General features: G+C 34.3%; 1 protein-coding gene across 9 annotated transcripts in view; it reads left to right on the plus strand.

Annotated features, from left to right (window-relative positions):
- The window catches only part of PCDH9 (protocadherin 9), an 899210-nt gene that overhangs the window by 582732 nt on the left and 301026 nt on the right, over nt 1-15452 (plus strand). For 5 of the 9 annotated variants that reach the window (XM_081046849.1, XM_081046850.1, XM_081046851.1 and 2 more), the window contains one exon: nt 14705-14780. In XM_081046849.1, coding sequence (XP_080902975.1) covers nt 14705-14780 — 76 coding nt within the window. Of the gene's footprint in view, nt 1-14578; nt 14781-15452 lie in introns of all 9 variants that reach the window. The other 4 variants (XM_081046845.1, XM_081046847.1, XM_081046848.1 and 1 more) reach the window with 1 other exon arrangement.

Below are 15452 nucleotides of genomic sequence, written 5' to 3' on the forward strand. Positions count from 1 at the left end.
GGGCTACTTCTGGAGAGTTATTATTTCATATTTTTTGCATGGAATGGTAAACTAGGGGATCTGCCAACTAGCCACCTGAGAGCTGTCAGTATCCCTTCCTGGAAGACTTCCCTGGGTGTGGGGTCCCTCTGTCACATACTTTGTTGCACCCTGAATTTTTTCCTTCGTTGTATCTAACACGTTTGTAATGACTTGTTCCCGTCCATTTTACTTACTAGATTGCATGCCTTATGAGTGGAGAGACTGTGCCATTTTTTTTTCCCCAAGGGTTTCATTTTTATTATTAAAATTTATTAGTGTGACAATGGTCAACAACACTACATAGGTTTCAAGTGTACAATTCTGTAATACATCATCTATATATCACGTTATGTGTTCACCACTCTGAGTCAATTCTCCTTTCATCATCATATATTTGACCCCCTTTACTCTCACCTACCATCCCCCCTCCTCTCTTACCCTCTGGTAACCAATGAATTGTTATTTGTGTCTATGAGTTTTTGTTTCTTTATTTGTTTGTCTTGTTCCTTTGCTGCCTTCAGTTTCATATACCACATATCAGTGAAGTCACATGGTTTTCGACTGTGCCATTCTTGATTGGCAGTCTCCTCAGTGTCTGACTACCTTTTAGGAAGTAGGCAATTAACAGTTTTGTTGAATAACTGAGTAAGGAGCTCTAGGGAATCTCTTAAACCTTAAGCCATTCTCTTAGCATGTATTCTGCACATTTACAAATCTAATGGTATAGTTTCAGGAGTGTCTGTCTTATGAGGATTCCTAATTTATATCCTTTCCTTTTCACTCTATTTTGCTAATATGTGCATCTCTTGCATGCATTTTGAAGGCTAGTAATAAATTTAGTGAATAGAATAAGTTGGAAGATTTTTAACATATGTTGCTAAAATAGATTTAAATCTCCAGTTGTTAATTTTCATGTTTTTCTTACACCAACACCACTCTGATGGTACTTTCTGTTGTAACAGTGTTGCCCCACAGACTTTAGGAGAGATTATATCCATGTGGGAGTCAAATGATTGTGCCCTTGCACAGAAAGAACTGTTTTCCAGCAGTTTCTCAGGAACTAAAATTGGTTAGCTGCCATGTTTGATCAGTTATCACCCAAACTGCAGTTTTAATGAAAATCTCCTAGATTTTCATATCTATGAAAATGTAGTGATCAAATAAGAGAACTGAATGGCGTTCTCTATGTGCTCTGTCAGACTATGAAGCCTAAGATACGATGTCATCCACAGACACTGAGCTCTATGATCTAGTCCAGGAAAGGCAATTACTTAATCCCCAAAGTACCATTATCTATCTTCTTCCATCTCTCAAGCTACAGCATGGACTACATCAGAATTATTTTCTGATACGAGGAACATTTTATTTCCTCTTCTGCACTATGTCCTGAGAAGTGTTAAAATTAGTTTGTATCTTTGTAAACTACAAATTAAAATGTTTATTTAATGGAGAGCCTTTGAAAGTTTATACTGCTTAAACATTTTTAGAAAGGACCAAAGGACAGCTATAGACAGCAATCACAAATTTGTGCATACAGAAATATTTTTTGAAATGCATATACTTATATAAATATAGCCCATTTATTTATAATTTAAAAGGACCAGAGCTAAATATAAGAATGATGATGCATGAATATTTATAGCACGCACGCACACACACACACACACACACACTGTATAGAAGTAAAATTCAACAAATTGCAGAACAGCGCTATCTTTTTAAATTTCATGAAAATGGCCTGAAATACCTTTTACTTTGACTATAAAAGTCTTTGTCTACCTCCTCTCCCTGTTTAATCCTTTCATTTTTTAAATAGACTTTATTTTTAGAGCAGTTTTAGGTTTACAAAAAATTTTGCACAAAGCACAAAGTTCCTACATATATTCTCTTCTTAAACATGTTTCTCCTATTAACATCTGGCATAGTTTAGTACACCTGTTATAATTACTGAATAATATCGATGCATTATTATTAACTAAAGCCCATAGTTTACATTAGTGTTAGTCCTTTTTGTTCTAATCTCTTTTTATATATCCTAGATAAAGAAAAGTTTCTTTCAAATATTTAATTGTACTTTTCTCCGATTTTATTTAACTATACATGATTAAACAATTGCTCACAACCCTAATTTAATTGAAAATAATTCATTCCAGATTTGCAATCTGTCCATCATTTTAAATATTATGTACATAGGATAATATATTCCTGAGTTTCAAGATCCTAAATATAAACCGTAGGATATATATATATATATATATATATATATATATATAAATAATTTCCCCCCCAAATTGCAGGCTGTTTATTGTTTTTAAATTTTAATGTGTAGGCCAACCTGTAGCCTATGCATATGTATTTCTATATGTAGAAAATATAGTAATTTTCCTGCAGTAGGGACAATTTTGTAAATGTTTTATTCCACGACAATCTTTCTCTCTTTGCCCAAGATAAAAATTAGAAGGAATTTCTGGGCACATGCATAGGATCTTAGAGTCAGGTGGACTTACATGTGTTTCCTTGCTTACCTTCCAAAAACTTCTGCTGAGATTTCTTGATCTTTATTTTCTGTATTACCATGTCCACATTTGGAACTTGGTATTTGGGAGTTTGGTTTCTTTGAAAGTAATTACGATTTTCTAAGTACAGCTCATTATTATACACATGGTACCTAAATCGACAGAATCTTTTGTCATCAGAAGTTCTTGATATATGTTTGAATTTTATATTTGTGTTCAGGGAAAACAAATTATTGCCAGTACAAAGATAACTGAGATCAGTGACTCAGTAATGTTTTCAAAGGAAAGACTAAGAGCCACAGGGCAAGCAGTGAGTATAACTGAGATGTAGGAGTGAGTTTTGTTTCAGATAGTAGGCTCAAGGTCACATGAACGTCTGCAATAATAGGAGGAGATATCTATCTGTCTATCTATCTATCTATCTATCTATCTATCTATCTATCTACCTATCTATCTACTTTTTTTTTTAATGAAGTCTAGCCATTTTGTTCAGAACAAAGGCCACACTACCCAGGAGAAAAGAGATATGAAATCCTACTCCTGTTTATTCCAACTGGGTAGCTTATCTATTTTCTTAAGAACATCATAAGGCTTCTGATGCTAGCAGAGTAGAGTAGGTAGTTACACATTACATTTTTCAAAGCACTAGAGGCTTAAAATATTTTCCTGCCAACTTATCAGGACATGAGTGTTTTACACTCTACGGAAGAATGCTTATTGATACTTTCAAAAATATTTTCATATGATTTCCATATCCAAATGTTACTGCTTACTGCTCAATACATATGTAGCAAACTTGTTTTGTAAGCTTTTTCTCAGATTTCTGTAATTCAATACGCCTTATGAAGTCCATCACCATTCATCTCATTCTCTAGTACCATACTGCCTTCCTTATTCTTTCTAAATTTATGATCCAAAAAGAACATCCTTGCCTATAAGCTGACAATAAAGGCAGGAGTGATCTTTATTTAAGGAATAGAAATCGTGCACTTAATTGACAGCTAACTGTCCTTCAAAGTTGCCCTCTTTTTATCCTACGCTTACTATTGCCATTTCTCAAAATATTTTGGATCTCCTTTTTTTTAATGGTCCTCAAAGGTAATTTTTAAGGCACTGAAGAAAATGTGCCATATTACTTTGTAATCTCTCCTTTTAAAATTCTATTATTCAGCACTAAGGATGGCTTTTAGTTGATGGAAAAGGTAAAATCAGATCATAAAAAGGCAAAGATTATGTCAGATTGGCACCTTGAGACTGAACTATATAATGTCATGCAGGCTCTCAAAACAATTCAAAACCACAAACTCCAATATCTTACTATTTACATTTTTAAGTACCTAATCCTTGAAATAATTAATCAGATGTTTTATACAATTTCAGTTTATTTAAAAAAAACAAACATTTTTCTCATAATCACAATTTTATACAATAAAATTATATACCAGTGGGGTAACTATCATTGTTAAACAAGTTATTTTTGGTCACCAGATAAGGCTATATATGATATGGCACTGAATATTACCCTGAAGAGACTGTTGGGAATCTAACTTGTGGTATCAGAATTTAGCTAGATGAATTCAGATTTTCTCAGATTCAATTAATAAAGTTTGGAGTTCATTTTCAACATTATTAAATAAAACACCGATCTCAGATGTCTGACAATTTCCTTGTCTAAGAATAGGAAAATTTCACATTTGACGACATGTGCAGTCTGTTTGTCTATATTAGAGTCTGTGCACAAGTTTTATATGATAGATAAATATAAATACACATATACAAATTTATGTATATATTGTGTTTATATTTCTAAAAGTATTCTTATTTTCTTCTTATTCTGAAAAAAAAGAAATATGACTTGAATATGACACATTTCTAATCAAAATTTTTCATCTACCAACAATATTTTCATCAAGAAGACAAAGGTAGAAAATCCTAGTCTTTCACAATGCAAGTGTTTTTCTTAATACAGTTACAAAGAATAAGTGAAGTTCTTAGTAACTTTTTATTTGTTTTAGTTTGATAGTTAATAGTGTTTTAGATATAGGCTAGATATATCCTTCTTATCCATATATCTCTTCCCCAATCTATCACCTGTCAGATCATTGACCAATGAGTCCAAGATTTCAGATGCAATTCCAGGGATACCGGTTTCTTTTTTGTGTGTGCTCTCTATGGGCAAAAGAATCCCCTTCCTTACCCACACTGCTTCCCTGGTCCCCATCCTGGAAAAATGTTTCTCAACATGTGTTTTGTTTATAGGAAACCTAGAAAAGAAAAGTCAAGTCTTGGTCAATAGTATCACTATCATGTTCTGTGCCTGGATACACACATTTCCGTATCTTCTAAGTGTAGCTTGGATTACCTGTGTTTTGTAAACTGTGTCCCACTATTCACCTTCTTCATGCAAATTGTCCCCACTAACCAGCTCATGTAGATCTAGTTGTTTACATGACTGTTTTGGTAGATCTAGTTCTTTAACATGACTGTTTTGGTGGCTCCAGTGCTAATTAATAGTTAGGTGACTGTCTCCATACATTCCTCCAAGAATATTGGCCCCATTGCCATTTTCCTTATTTTTGCTGAAGAAGACATAATGAATGGCTCAGATTTAATTGTAATCCATGGGCTGCCAGTGATAAATATCTACTACACATTCTAGTACTAGTTCAAAGATTTTCCTACTCCTTCACTGCTTCTAAAAATAAAATTTAACTTTGTTCTTTATGCTACCAAAATAAATAAATAAATAAATAAATAAATAAATAAATAAATAAATAAATAAAATCAAACTGCACTGTGTGGCACAAGATCAACTGAAACAGCTTATACTGCATTTTAGTTGCAAATTAACAATCCTTCATGAGGACTTCCAAATAATCATATTGTGCAATAAGAGTATTTTTTGGAGGATTTTTACAAATGGCTCCTTGAAACCCTCTATTTGCATTTCATTCTCTAACTTGGAATAACATGATCTGTCTGGGAAAGTCTTGAATTACTACTTTTCATTCTTACTAGGTCACTATGCTCTTGTGCCTATACACAAGGGGAGTTTAAAGTGTGTGTGTGTGTGTGTGTGTTTGTGTGTTATGTGTATGCCTGTGTGAATGTTTGAACTTTAAAAAAATTGAGGCTACCTCTTAAAAGATACATGTACTTTTTAAAAAAAATTTATTGGTGTGACAATTGTTAGTAAAATTACATAGATTTCAGGTGTAACTCTGTATTACATCATCTATAAATCCCATTGTGTTCCATCACCCAGAGTCAGTTCTCCTTCCATCACCATATATTTGATCCCCCTTACCCTCATCTCTCACCCACCACCACAGAGGTAAGGAAGATATATGTGCTTAAAGAAACTATGTCCTATTTTAATTTTACAAGACTTATTCGGTATTGAGAACTATTAACAAAGGGGAATGCTAGAGAGAGGTCCATCATCTCTTTTGTGAATACTGCTAAAACTACCTGAGATGGATTCTTGAATCCTAGACACTAAATTAGACTTTCTTTCTGTTACCACTACTGATTGATGTGAAACATTTTTCCCCCCTGGTGATTTTTCATTATCCAATGAAAGACTAAGTTTTTCAATAAAAGACCACATGCTATGTCAATGGGTTCTATACATTTAATAAAATGATAATTTAGTGTAATTTCTAATTTCATTGCTGCAACTATCATATAGGCCAATTTTGTAAATATGATAAGGGTATCTTACTTTGTCACATGGATTTGTTTATACTAGAAAACTAAATTGGAAAGGACTCTTGCTGAGTCATGTCTTCCCTATTTCTGTACGTAGAATTTATAGATGCAGAAATCCTGCTTGCAGAGTCAGGAGCAGCTGCCCCTGTTTAATGTAGTCATTTTACATTTTGTATGCTCAGATAAAGTGCTGCATTCCTACTGAGCAGCATTTCCCTGTGAGAAATAGGTTGAGGGTGTTTCTGATAGCAGGAACAAAATAAGAATATTAGAAGCAAAACAGCCAACAATGCTGACAATTATTAATCCTCCCTGCTTGCCTTGGACCCAGTGGAACCTTAAGGGTGGGGTGATGCCACCACACCAAGAGGAAAGTTGATTCAAAACCTTTTCCCTTTCATCGCTGTCCCTCAGGGGAACATGATGTAGGCAAGAGATTCCTCTTTTATGTCTGTTTCCAGGATGTCAATTCAAGCACCAAGGCTACACCCAAAAAGAGGACAAAGGATGTACATTTCCCTTAAGTTTCTTAAAGCTATGTATTGTTTTTACACATGAAGAGAATTGCTATCTTTCTCTGAGATCCTACTGAGATCAAAAGGAAATAAAAATTAAATTAAATTTCACCCTATGTTGTTAACATATGGCACATAGCCATAGGCACTCTGAAGAGGGATTCAATGCATTTATTCAGTGAATTTATAAAGCACAAAAAAGTAGTTCCTACTTTAAGGAAGTCATTTCACAATAAGACATTTACAAACTAAACAGGTTAAGTTTAAGCAAATGTGCCTTTCCCACACATATTGAAAGAAGGTCCCTAAACCGATCATGGGTTTGGGTGGTGAAGTTGGAACAAAAGCTGACAGCTCTGTCCTAAAATGAGGAGTTGCTTAGGAGCAAATAGCTAACTGGTTAATAGAGCAGTTAAGTATGCTATAAACAAACACTCCCCTTTTCCCTTGAAAATGCTACTCAACTTATATGGCCAGTTAACACCCGTGTCTATAGATAGATCAATGATATAGATAGATGATAGGTAGGTAGGTAGGTAGGTAGATAGATAGATAGATAGATAGGTAGGTAGGTAGGTAGATAGATAGATAGATAGATAGATAGATAGATAGATAGATAGATGGAGATAACACTAGGAATCAAAAATAAAATCATTTTTAAGTTGATAGCTTTACACCCATCACCTGTGATCAGTGAAGTTATTACACATCTTTCTCAAACACAACCTGAACTTCCTCATTTGTCTCTGAATATTCTAAAAAGTAAACATAGAAACAGGAAAGAAGGAAAGACTGACAGTTAGTGGACTGTTACCATGTTTTATTTTGCTACTTTTAAACCACCGAAAGCTTGCTGAGGAAACAGAACCTTTTCCCTTGAATAGCACGTTTGGAGGATGGACAATGACATTCCATTTCTTCTGCATCCCCTTTAGATTTCCTAGTTCAGTTCTGGGTAGATTAAATGCATTCCATAAATGTTCATTATAAGCTCATAAAATATTATAAGAAAAACTCGATGGTTTTTATTTCATCAGTTCTTATTTGAGTTGTTAACTTTTTTTTTGTTGTTGTTAACTATCTAGATGAAAAACAAGTTGCTCAGAGTTATGCGAATTTTAACAGTGATTCTGTATTGGAGTCAAGAATAGCCTACTCTACAGTCCCAGTTACTCTTCTTTCCTTTTTATTTTTATTTATTTATTTATTTTTTTATCTTCACAAACCGTGAATGTATTTCCATCTAAGGATGGCAACAGACCTAGAGATTCTTTCGCATAAACTCAGAAGGCACTCCTCATCCTTCTTTTATCTCCCTAGGTTACTGTTTAATACAGTGAATGTCTCCCATTCATGAACTGACCTTGCCTATGTCTGCAGAGTTTGCAAGAATTAGAAGGGAGTCACATTATAAAAAGGTGACACAACTGCTTGCCAAAAGCATCCTCAGAGTTGATGGAGTAGTTTAATGAAACTACGCTCTTTCAGGAAGTTGTGGGATATAGTTCTTGTCTTATGCACCGTTTTATTCTTGGCAGCTACAATGGTGTCTAGCATATAGTGGGTGTTCAGTAATTTTTAAGTGACTGAATATGTGAATGATGCGTAGTACTTTAGGTTGTAAATCAGAAAATGTGGGTTTTGTTTCCCACTGCAACCCTTGGAGACAAGTCACTTTACATTATTTCATCTAAAAACGTCATGGAATAAACTAAAATAGAAAACCCCTAAATAATTTCCAGTGTAAACAGTAACTAGCTAATTAAATAAATAAATAAATAAATAAATAAATAAATATATTTTTTTACAATAGCAGAATCATTTTAAACATATGTACTTTAAATAAACAGGAAAGGAGAATAACTCAATTTATCAGTTACAAATAAAAAAAAGACTTCTTACAATTCTGTGCTCAAAATATTTCGTTTATCACGTCAAAAAGTCCCTTATTAGTTTGTCTTTCAAAACAATTCCTTGTTATTGATAATGGACCCCTTTTACTCATAATTACTAATATGTTTCCTAAATCATAAATCCAGAATCTTTTCTTCATTTACCACTTTGGTACTCCTGTCTCAAACATGAATGGAAAAGAACATGTATGTATTAGCATTAGTTTCCATTCAGTTGATCCTGCAAATATTGGATACTAGCAAATTTTAACTATAAGTTGCCTGTGGGGTCGCATTTACCTTACCTTCTAAAACACTACAAGTGTTGCTCAGTTCTGGTTTCATTAAGAAGTTGTGTTGTGCCCATTCATTTTAGATGGCAAGAGGCTATTGAGAAAGTTACTATTTAATTGAATTAGTGGTTTTATCTGAAAATATGTTTTTCTTTTTTTGTCATTTAAAAATTCCTTTGCATACCTTGCAAGCTAAGACTGTACTCATTGATAGGACTGCTGCTAAAGAAAGGTGCACCATCAGGCAAGTTAGGAAAACTTAAGAAAGTCTATTTTATTAAGAGAAAGTCTGTCAGGCTGAGCAAAAACAGCTACAGCCCGGGCTGCATGTCTAAAGGAGACTGGCAGCCCCGAAAGAGGGGGGGCGCGTAGGGTTATATAGGGAGGAAGCTGACAGGGTAGCATTGTTTGAACAGAAAATATTGACTACCTGTAAGCCAGTAGCTGTTTCGGGCGTTTTCTGTTATCGCAAGTTTGGCTCTGTCTGCAGGTGCAGGCCAACAGACATTTTGTTGTTTTCTTGCAGACATGGCTCTGTCTGGAAGTCAAGGTCTCTGAGACCTAACATTCAGAGACCTAACATTAGGTCAAGGTCTCTAACATTCAGAGACCTAACAGTCATAACTGTTGTTGTTTTTTTTTTTTTTTTTTTTTTTTTTTTTTACCTCAATTAAAATGTGTTTGCCTAAAACAGATGAAAATGTTTCTAATTAACATTAAAAGAAATATTTGTTTTAAAATTCAGTTTTCAGTCTCTAGCCTTTTTTAATCCTCTTTGGGATAATTTCCTTTGCTAACTTGAAAAGAGATACGGATGGAAATATTATTTCAAAAAAAAAAATAGCTTCACTGGATTCAATGTGGAGATAAAGCAACAAAAAGTTCACATATGGAACTTTGGTATGATTTTTCTTGTACTGCATCATAAGTAAATTCTGACTGATATGTATGTGTGTGTCTCTGTGTATGTACTATTTAGTGATTAGATATATAGCCAGATGATATATTACTTTTTAACATGGTCAAAAGAACTAAATCAGAATTAGGAATATTTCTTTGAAAAGGTATTCAAGAGTCCTCTCCTCTACAACTAAAACCATATTTAAATGATTCTAGAGCACTATTTTTCTATTTCTATACCATCAATTTATAATGTTCCAGATAATAATTATTTGAAATGGCAGTCATTAACTGGTAAATTTGTTTATTTGTCTTGTAATAATTGGCTTGGTACCACCCTTGTTATTTTGTCATTTGAGGAGAAAGCAAGGGTTTCTAATGGCAGTGATTAAAAAACTAGGTAAAGAAAGTAAATAATGGAAGTTAGAATAGCAGAGAAAGGACAGAGAGGTATTTGGCATTACTTAGCTCAAGAATTTGCTCACTTACTGTCTATGGAATTTTTCCATTCTCTTGGACTAAATTCCAATTTGTTACAAGTGACAAAGAAAAATGCTTAAATATTAGAAGGTTTTATTATTACAAAGGCAGTGCATGAAAATTTTAGTGCAGCCAAAATAATAATAAAAATTTTAAATACCTAATTCCGTGATCCAACGTACCACTTTAAATACTCAGTGTATGCATGAACAGATATTAGTTTATGTATACTTAAATATGAAAGCACATTCAGAAGAATGTAATTCAACTAAGAAAATTTTTAATCTGATCTGTATGCTTATGAATTGATCATAAATATTTTCTATATCAATTAACATAATTTTAAGTATTGTGAATTATTCAATTGTAGAATATTACATAATTTATCACTCACCCCCTAAACATTTCACTCTTTTCTACATTTTGCTATTTTATTCAAAGACACAATGAACTTTACCACCAAATCTTTGCACATGAGAATTCTTTTAGATTAATGGAACTGGAATTGTAATATTCTACACCAGTAAGAAACACACAAGAGAAACATGCAAGCAATGAGTGAGATATCTTAGGTGACTCATTCTTCCAGGGACTCTTGAAGAACAGCGCCCAATGCAGATTCATGTGTATCTTCCTGAGGCATCTTGAATTTTCCCTCTTTCCTTTCTTCCAAGCTGTAGGGTGGGCTGGGGGTGGTGAAGAACATTGTAAAGATGCTTGGTGATGTTTCTTACATCAAGCCAGTGTGACACCTTTTGACTTGCAGGATCCTAAACACACCTGTATTTGTATGCATGGTACCTCATGCTTGTGTAGAGTACAGAATCTCTAATGAAAGCTTTGCTCGATCAGAATTCATATCAGCAGCCCTGAGAAAATATAAGATGAAACAACCTTATTAGTTACTTGTTCCCATCTTAATCTTTTTCAGGGCGGCTACAGGCCTGGAGCTAACATGTCAGTGATAAGCAGATAAAGAAATGTGACATTCAAACCATTAACCAGACATAGCCAATAATAATAAATTAATAATACTACTACTACTACTAATAATAATAATAATAATAATCAAAACAGTATATCCATGAAAGAAGTTGAAGTGGGTAAGCAATAGATTTAGAAAAACAAAATCTAAGTGCCGAGATCTGGAAAGTCTGAAATAGTCTCATGATAACATGTGTTGTCCCAATTCAGTCAGGCAGGCTTTGACTATGTTTGTAACCCAAATTGTACTTCTTTCCATGGAGATAACCCAAAGGCAAAGTAAAAACTTCTTCCTCTTCTTTTGTTTAAATATATTTGTAGTTTTCTTGAAAAGGTAATGGGAAATCCTTCACATTTTTAGGACAGACCATGTGGTCTAGAATGTTGATCTTCATCCCTCACTCCAGCCCCAGGTCAGCGTCCCCTTTGGAGTCTCTGAGTTGAGATGGTCTATAGGCACAGAGTGAGACATGCTAAGATTCTGGGATACAGGCAGCTCCCTCTGAAAGAACAATCGTTTTCCTCTGAGGTGAAGGGTTCATGTCTTTAAAACTAGCTAAACACTGATAGACCCAGAGGTTCAAAGATACTATACTATGCAGCTATAAATTTCAAGAATTACAGCTACCTTTTCTTGAGTACCTACTATGTGTAAAGTATTATATACCAAGGACACTTATTGTTTGATTTGAACCTTAGCCTTACAATACCCCTCTGGCAAAGGTGCCGACTTGTTCAGAGAGATAAAATACCTTGTCCCAGGCCAGTCTCTGTAGAGCAAGGGTTCCCAGCCAGGAGATCTGGTAATGCCTCCTCACCTGGGGCTATTCAACAAAACCAGAATAAGTACTGTTGAGTCCCTGGTGACATTCACAACTCCTGTTTCTTAACGCTTCATGAATCCTCGTTCTTCACTGTTTAATTTATTCAAATCATCTCCATACATCTACGTTGATATTTCAGACATCTTCCTACTTGCATCAATAATTATGATAAATTCAAGACTGTTTTGCTAGATCAGTTTTCTTAGTACCATTATATGTATGTTCGAATTCTTAGTCCATATGTATCACCACTCCCACCTCCCACCTCATAAATTGTGCACAATTTTGCCAATTAAGAACTAAACATATTTGAGTCAAATTAATTATGAAATATTTCCATAAGCCACTGTAGTTTAAACATTGTATCACTCTAATTCACAGTGTCTCACTGCAAATAAATCATGCTATATTTATGCATTTTCTTATTCATAAAGTGGTCAAGAAATATCATAGTATAGTATATATGAGATGGAATCTGTTAATGTATATCTAAAATAATTTTGAAAAACAGATTTTACTTTTTATTCTCAGGGTAATCACAGTACTAGGCATTTAGTAGTTGCTTAATAAATATTAGTTCAAATGACCACGTTGTGAGAACTGCCAGATTCAGGTATAACTGGTGTTGCAGATTTGGACATTTTTCAGGAGGAACAAATATACTGTAGTTAAAGCAATATTAATTGTATTTAAAAGAAAATCACATATGTCAATTTTCCATTTTTTTTGTGTGTCTATGAAACATGTATTTTTTAATGGCTTATGAGGCTTCCAGAAATTCTTTATAAAGATTGCATAATCATCCATTATATTCTCTTTCTCTTATGTTTGACTTTACTTATCTGAGCTATAACTAAGGTCATCCTGCAGAGATGACACCAAAGATATTTTAATCACTAAAATTATGGAATTTTAGTGGGCCAATTATTTTAAAAGCTTAGTTTCACAGTCATATATAATGAACAGCCTGGTCATTGTCCTTAAGGCTGTGTATGTCATGACATTATACCAATGTATTAAGGGCTTATTGAAACAGAAAGGGAAAATTCTTGTATTATTGGTTTTCCATAAAAGGCTAAATTCACATGAGAGACCAAACACTGTAAAAAATAAAATTGGTAGAATGGCCTTTCTTATGTGAAGATAAACATATTTTGGATATTAATGTTAAAGTTTGGCTTACTGTACAGCTCACACCTAAATGCATTTCAAAACCTACTGAAAAGGGAATGAATAGCATTCAGATAGTTGTGCTTGAAGGTGAAACATGCTGTAATAGACTCAATTAGTAACATTTATGATTATAGTTTATGTGATGTTGGCATCAGTTCATTAAAAATGTACTGAACTATCAAATCATTTTACACAGGTCATTGAACAGCAGTAAAGTGGCATCAGCTCTTCTCTATTATGACTGAGCTGGATTTGAACCAGTGACTCATAGGAAATAGGCTATTTTCTATTGTCAGTCTATAAAAATGCATTTATAGAGAAACAGTATGTCTATAGCTGCATTTTGTCTCTACTGCATTTGTTTTTCTTTGAAATGGATACAACCTATAAATTGTCTCTTGTATTATAAAATGATTGCATTATACATTATTTGTCTATAGATTAGATTTTATTTACATATGCATACTTTTATTAGAACTTAATTCTAATTAAAATGGTCACATGTGACCTATATTGAGAGGTCTTTTGGCTGTTAAAGCAAAATGAAAATTAGATGCACTCAGACAAATAGCATGAATTTACTACACTCATATAATTCTGTAAGTCATAAATCTCCATGCTACTCAGCTGTAAATATTCTCATATCTTGTGGATTACATCAGCTGAAATTATATTTACCAAGAGAAATAAGCAGCAATGTGTGCTTAAATGTGCAATTTTAGTTTATTAAACACTAAAACTTATTGAAGTACCCATATTTTAGGTCACTTCTGATAGTGACATTTGGCAAATAGAGGCCAAACACCTTTCAGTTAGGGTGTTCTATAACCAATGACTGGTAGTAATATCTGGGCCAGTGGGGAACAGTGACTTCATAAGCACAACATCTGTTCATTCAAAAGAAATGGAAATTCACATTATGTATGTCTGAATATTTGCACCTTCTACTTATCTAAACTTTTTCTATAACTTGGACAACTAGCAAAGATAGTCTTCCCTGCCTTACTTGTTGCAGTTTTCAATGGCTTACCATTATTTTCTTTGTTCTTGAATGACATGAGATTGAAATTCTTTCTTGTATTTTGCAAGTTGGGTATGACATAGCAAATGGCACATACTACATGTGTGTTCCTAATCTGGTTCTAAGTTTTATTTATTTTTTTCTTTTACATTGTATTGTTTGTTAAAAGTTGTTTTCATTTGTGTTCCACTGAGCCTGTTTTGTTGGGGAGGAGTGTTAATTGGCATGTCCTGTGGTCTTCTTTGTAGTCGCAGCGCCGTGTTACGTTTCACCTCCCCGATGGCTCCCAGGAAAGCTGCAGTGACAGTGGTCTAGGAGACCACGAGCCGGTGGGTAGTGGAACCCTGATCTCACACCCTCTTCCTCTGGTTCAGACACAGGACGAATTCTATGACCAGGCCTCTCCAGACAAGAGGACCGAGGCAGACGGCAACTCTGACCCCAACTCTGGTGAGTCCTATTCTGAACTTTTCTTGGAGCTCTTCTGGTTTTTGTGGTTTTCTTTTGTGTGCTTGAGCTATACACAAGAATTCTAGGAAGCTAGTAAATGAACATTCTTTTTTTCCTGGCTTTATTGTATTATTTGAAATATAACAAGTCCGACATGCTTGACATAGATTTGCGATTTGTAGTGGTGTCAGCCTATCAGTAACCAGTATTGTGGCTGGACCAGCCCTATTATTCTTATTATGATTGCAAGATGCTGGTCAGTAGTAACCATCAGGAAACTTTAATAAGATACCTGTTTCTTACAAGACCTGGGAATCACACAGCAGACTTGGGGTCACACAGCGAGGTCCACGGAGAAAGTGTAAGTACTCAGGAATGAGGTTGTACTTTTATTGGGGTCAAGGACGGGGCCCTAAGGGAAGGAAAAACAACGAAGAATCCAAATGCTTCAAAAGATCAGTTATTGAAATCAACTAAGATTTTGACAACAGGAGTGTCAGTGCAGGGAAGGCAGCGTGGCTCTTTTTCTGGTCATTTGGCTGGCAATGTGTTCATGGGAGATAGCCATCCTTGCAGTCGACCTCTCTTTGAAGTGGATGGTACCTCAGCAATCAGAGTTTAAGTTTGACACTTGCATTACAGACAAGAAAAAAAAAATGTCATGGCTTATAT

This window comes from Rhinolophus hipposideros (assembly GCF_964194185.1).
Source record: "Rhinolophus hipposideros genome assembly, chromosome: 4".
NCBI classification, from domain to species: Eukaryota; Metazoa; Chordata; class Mammalia; order Chiroptera; family Rhinolophidae; genus Rhinolophus; species Rhinolophus hipposideros.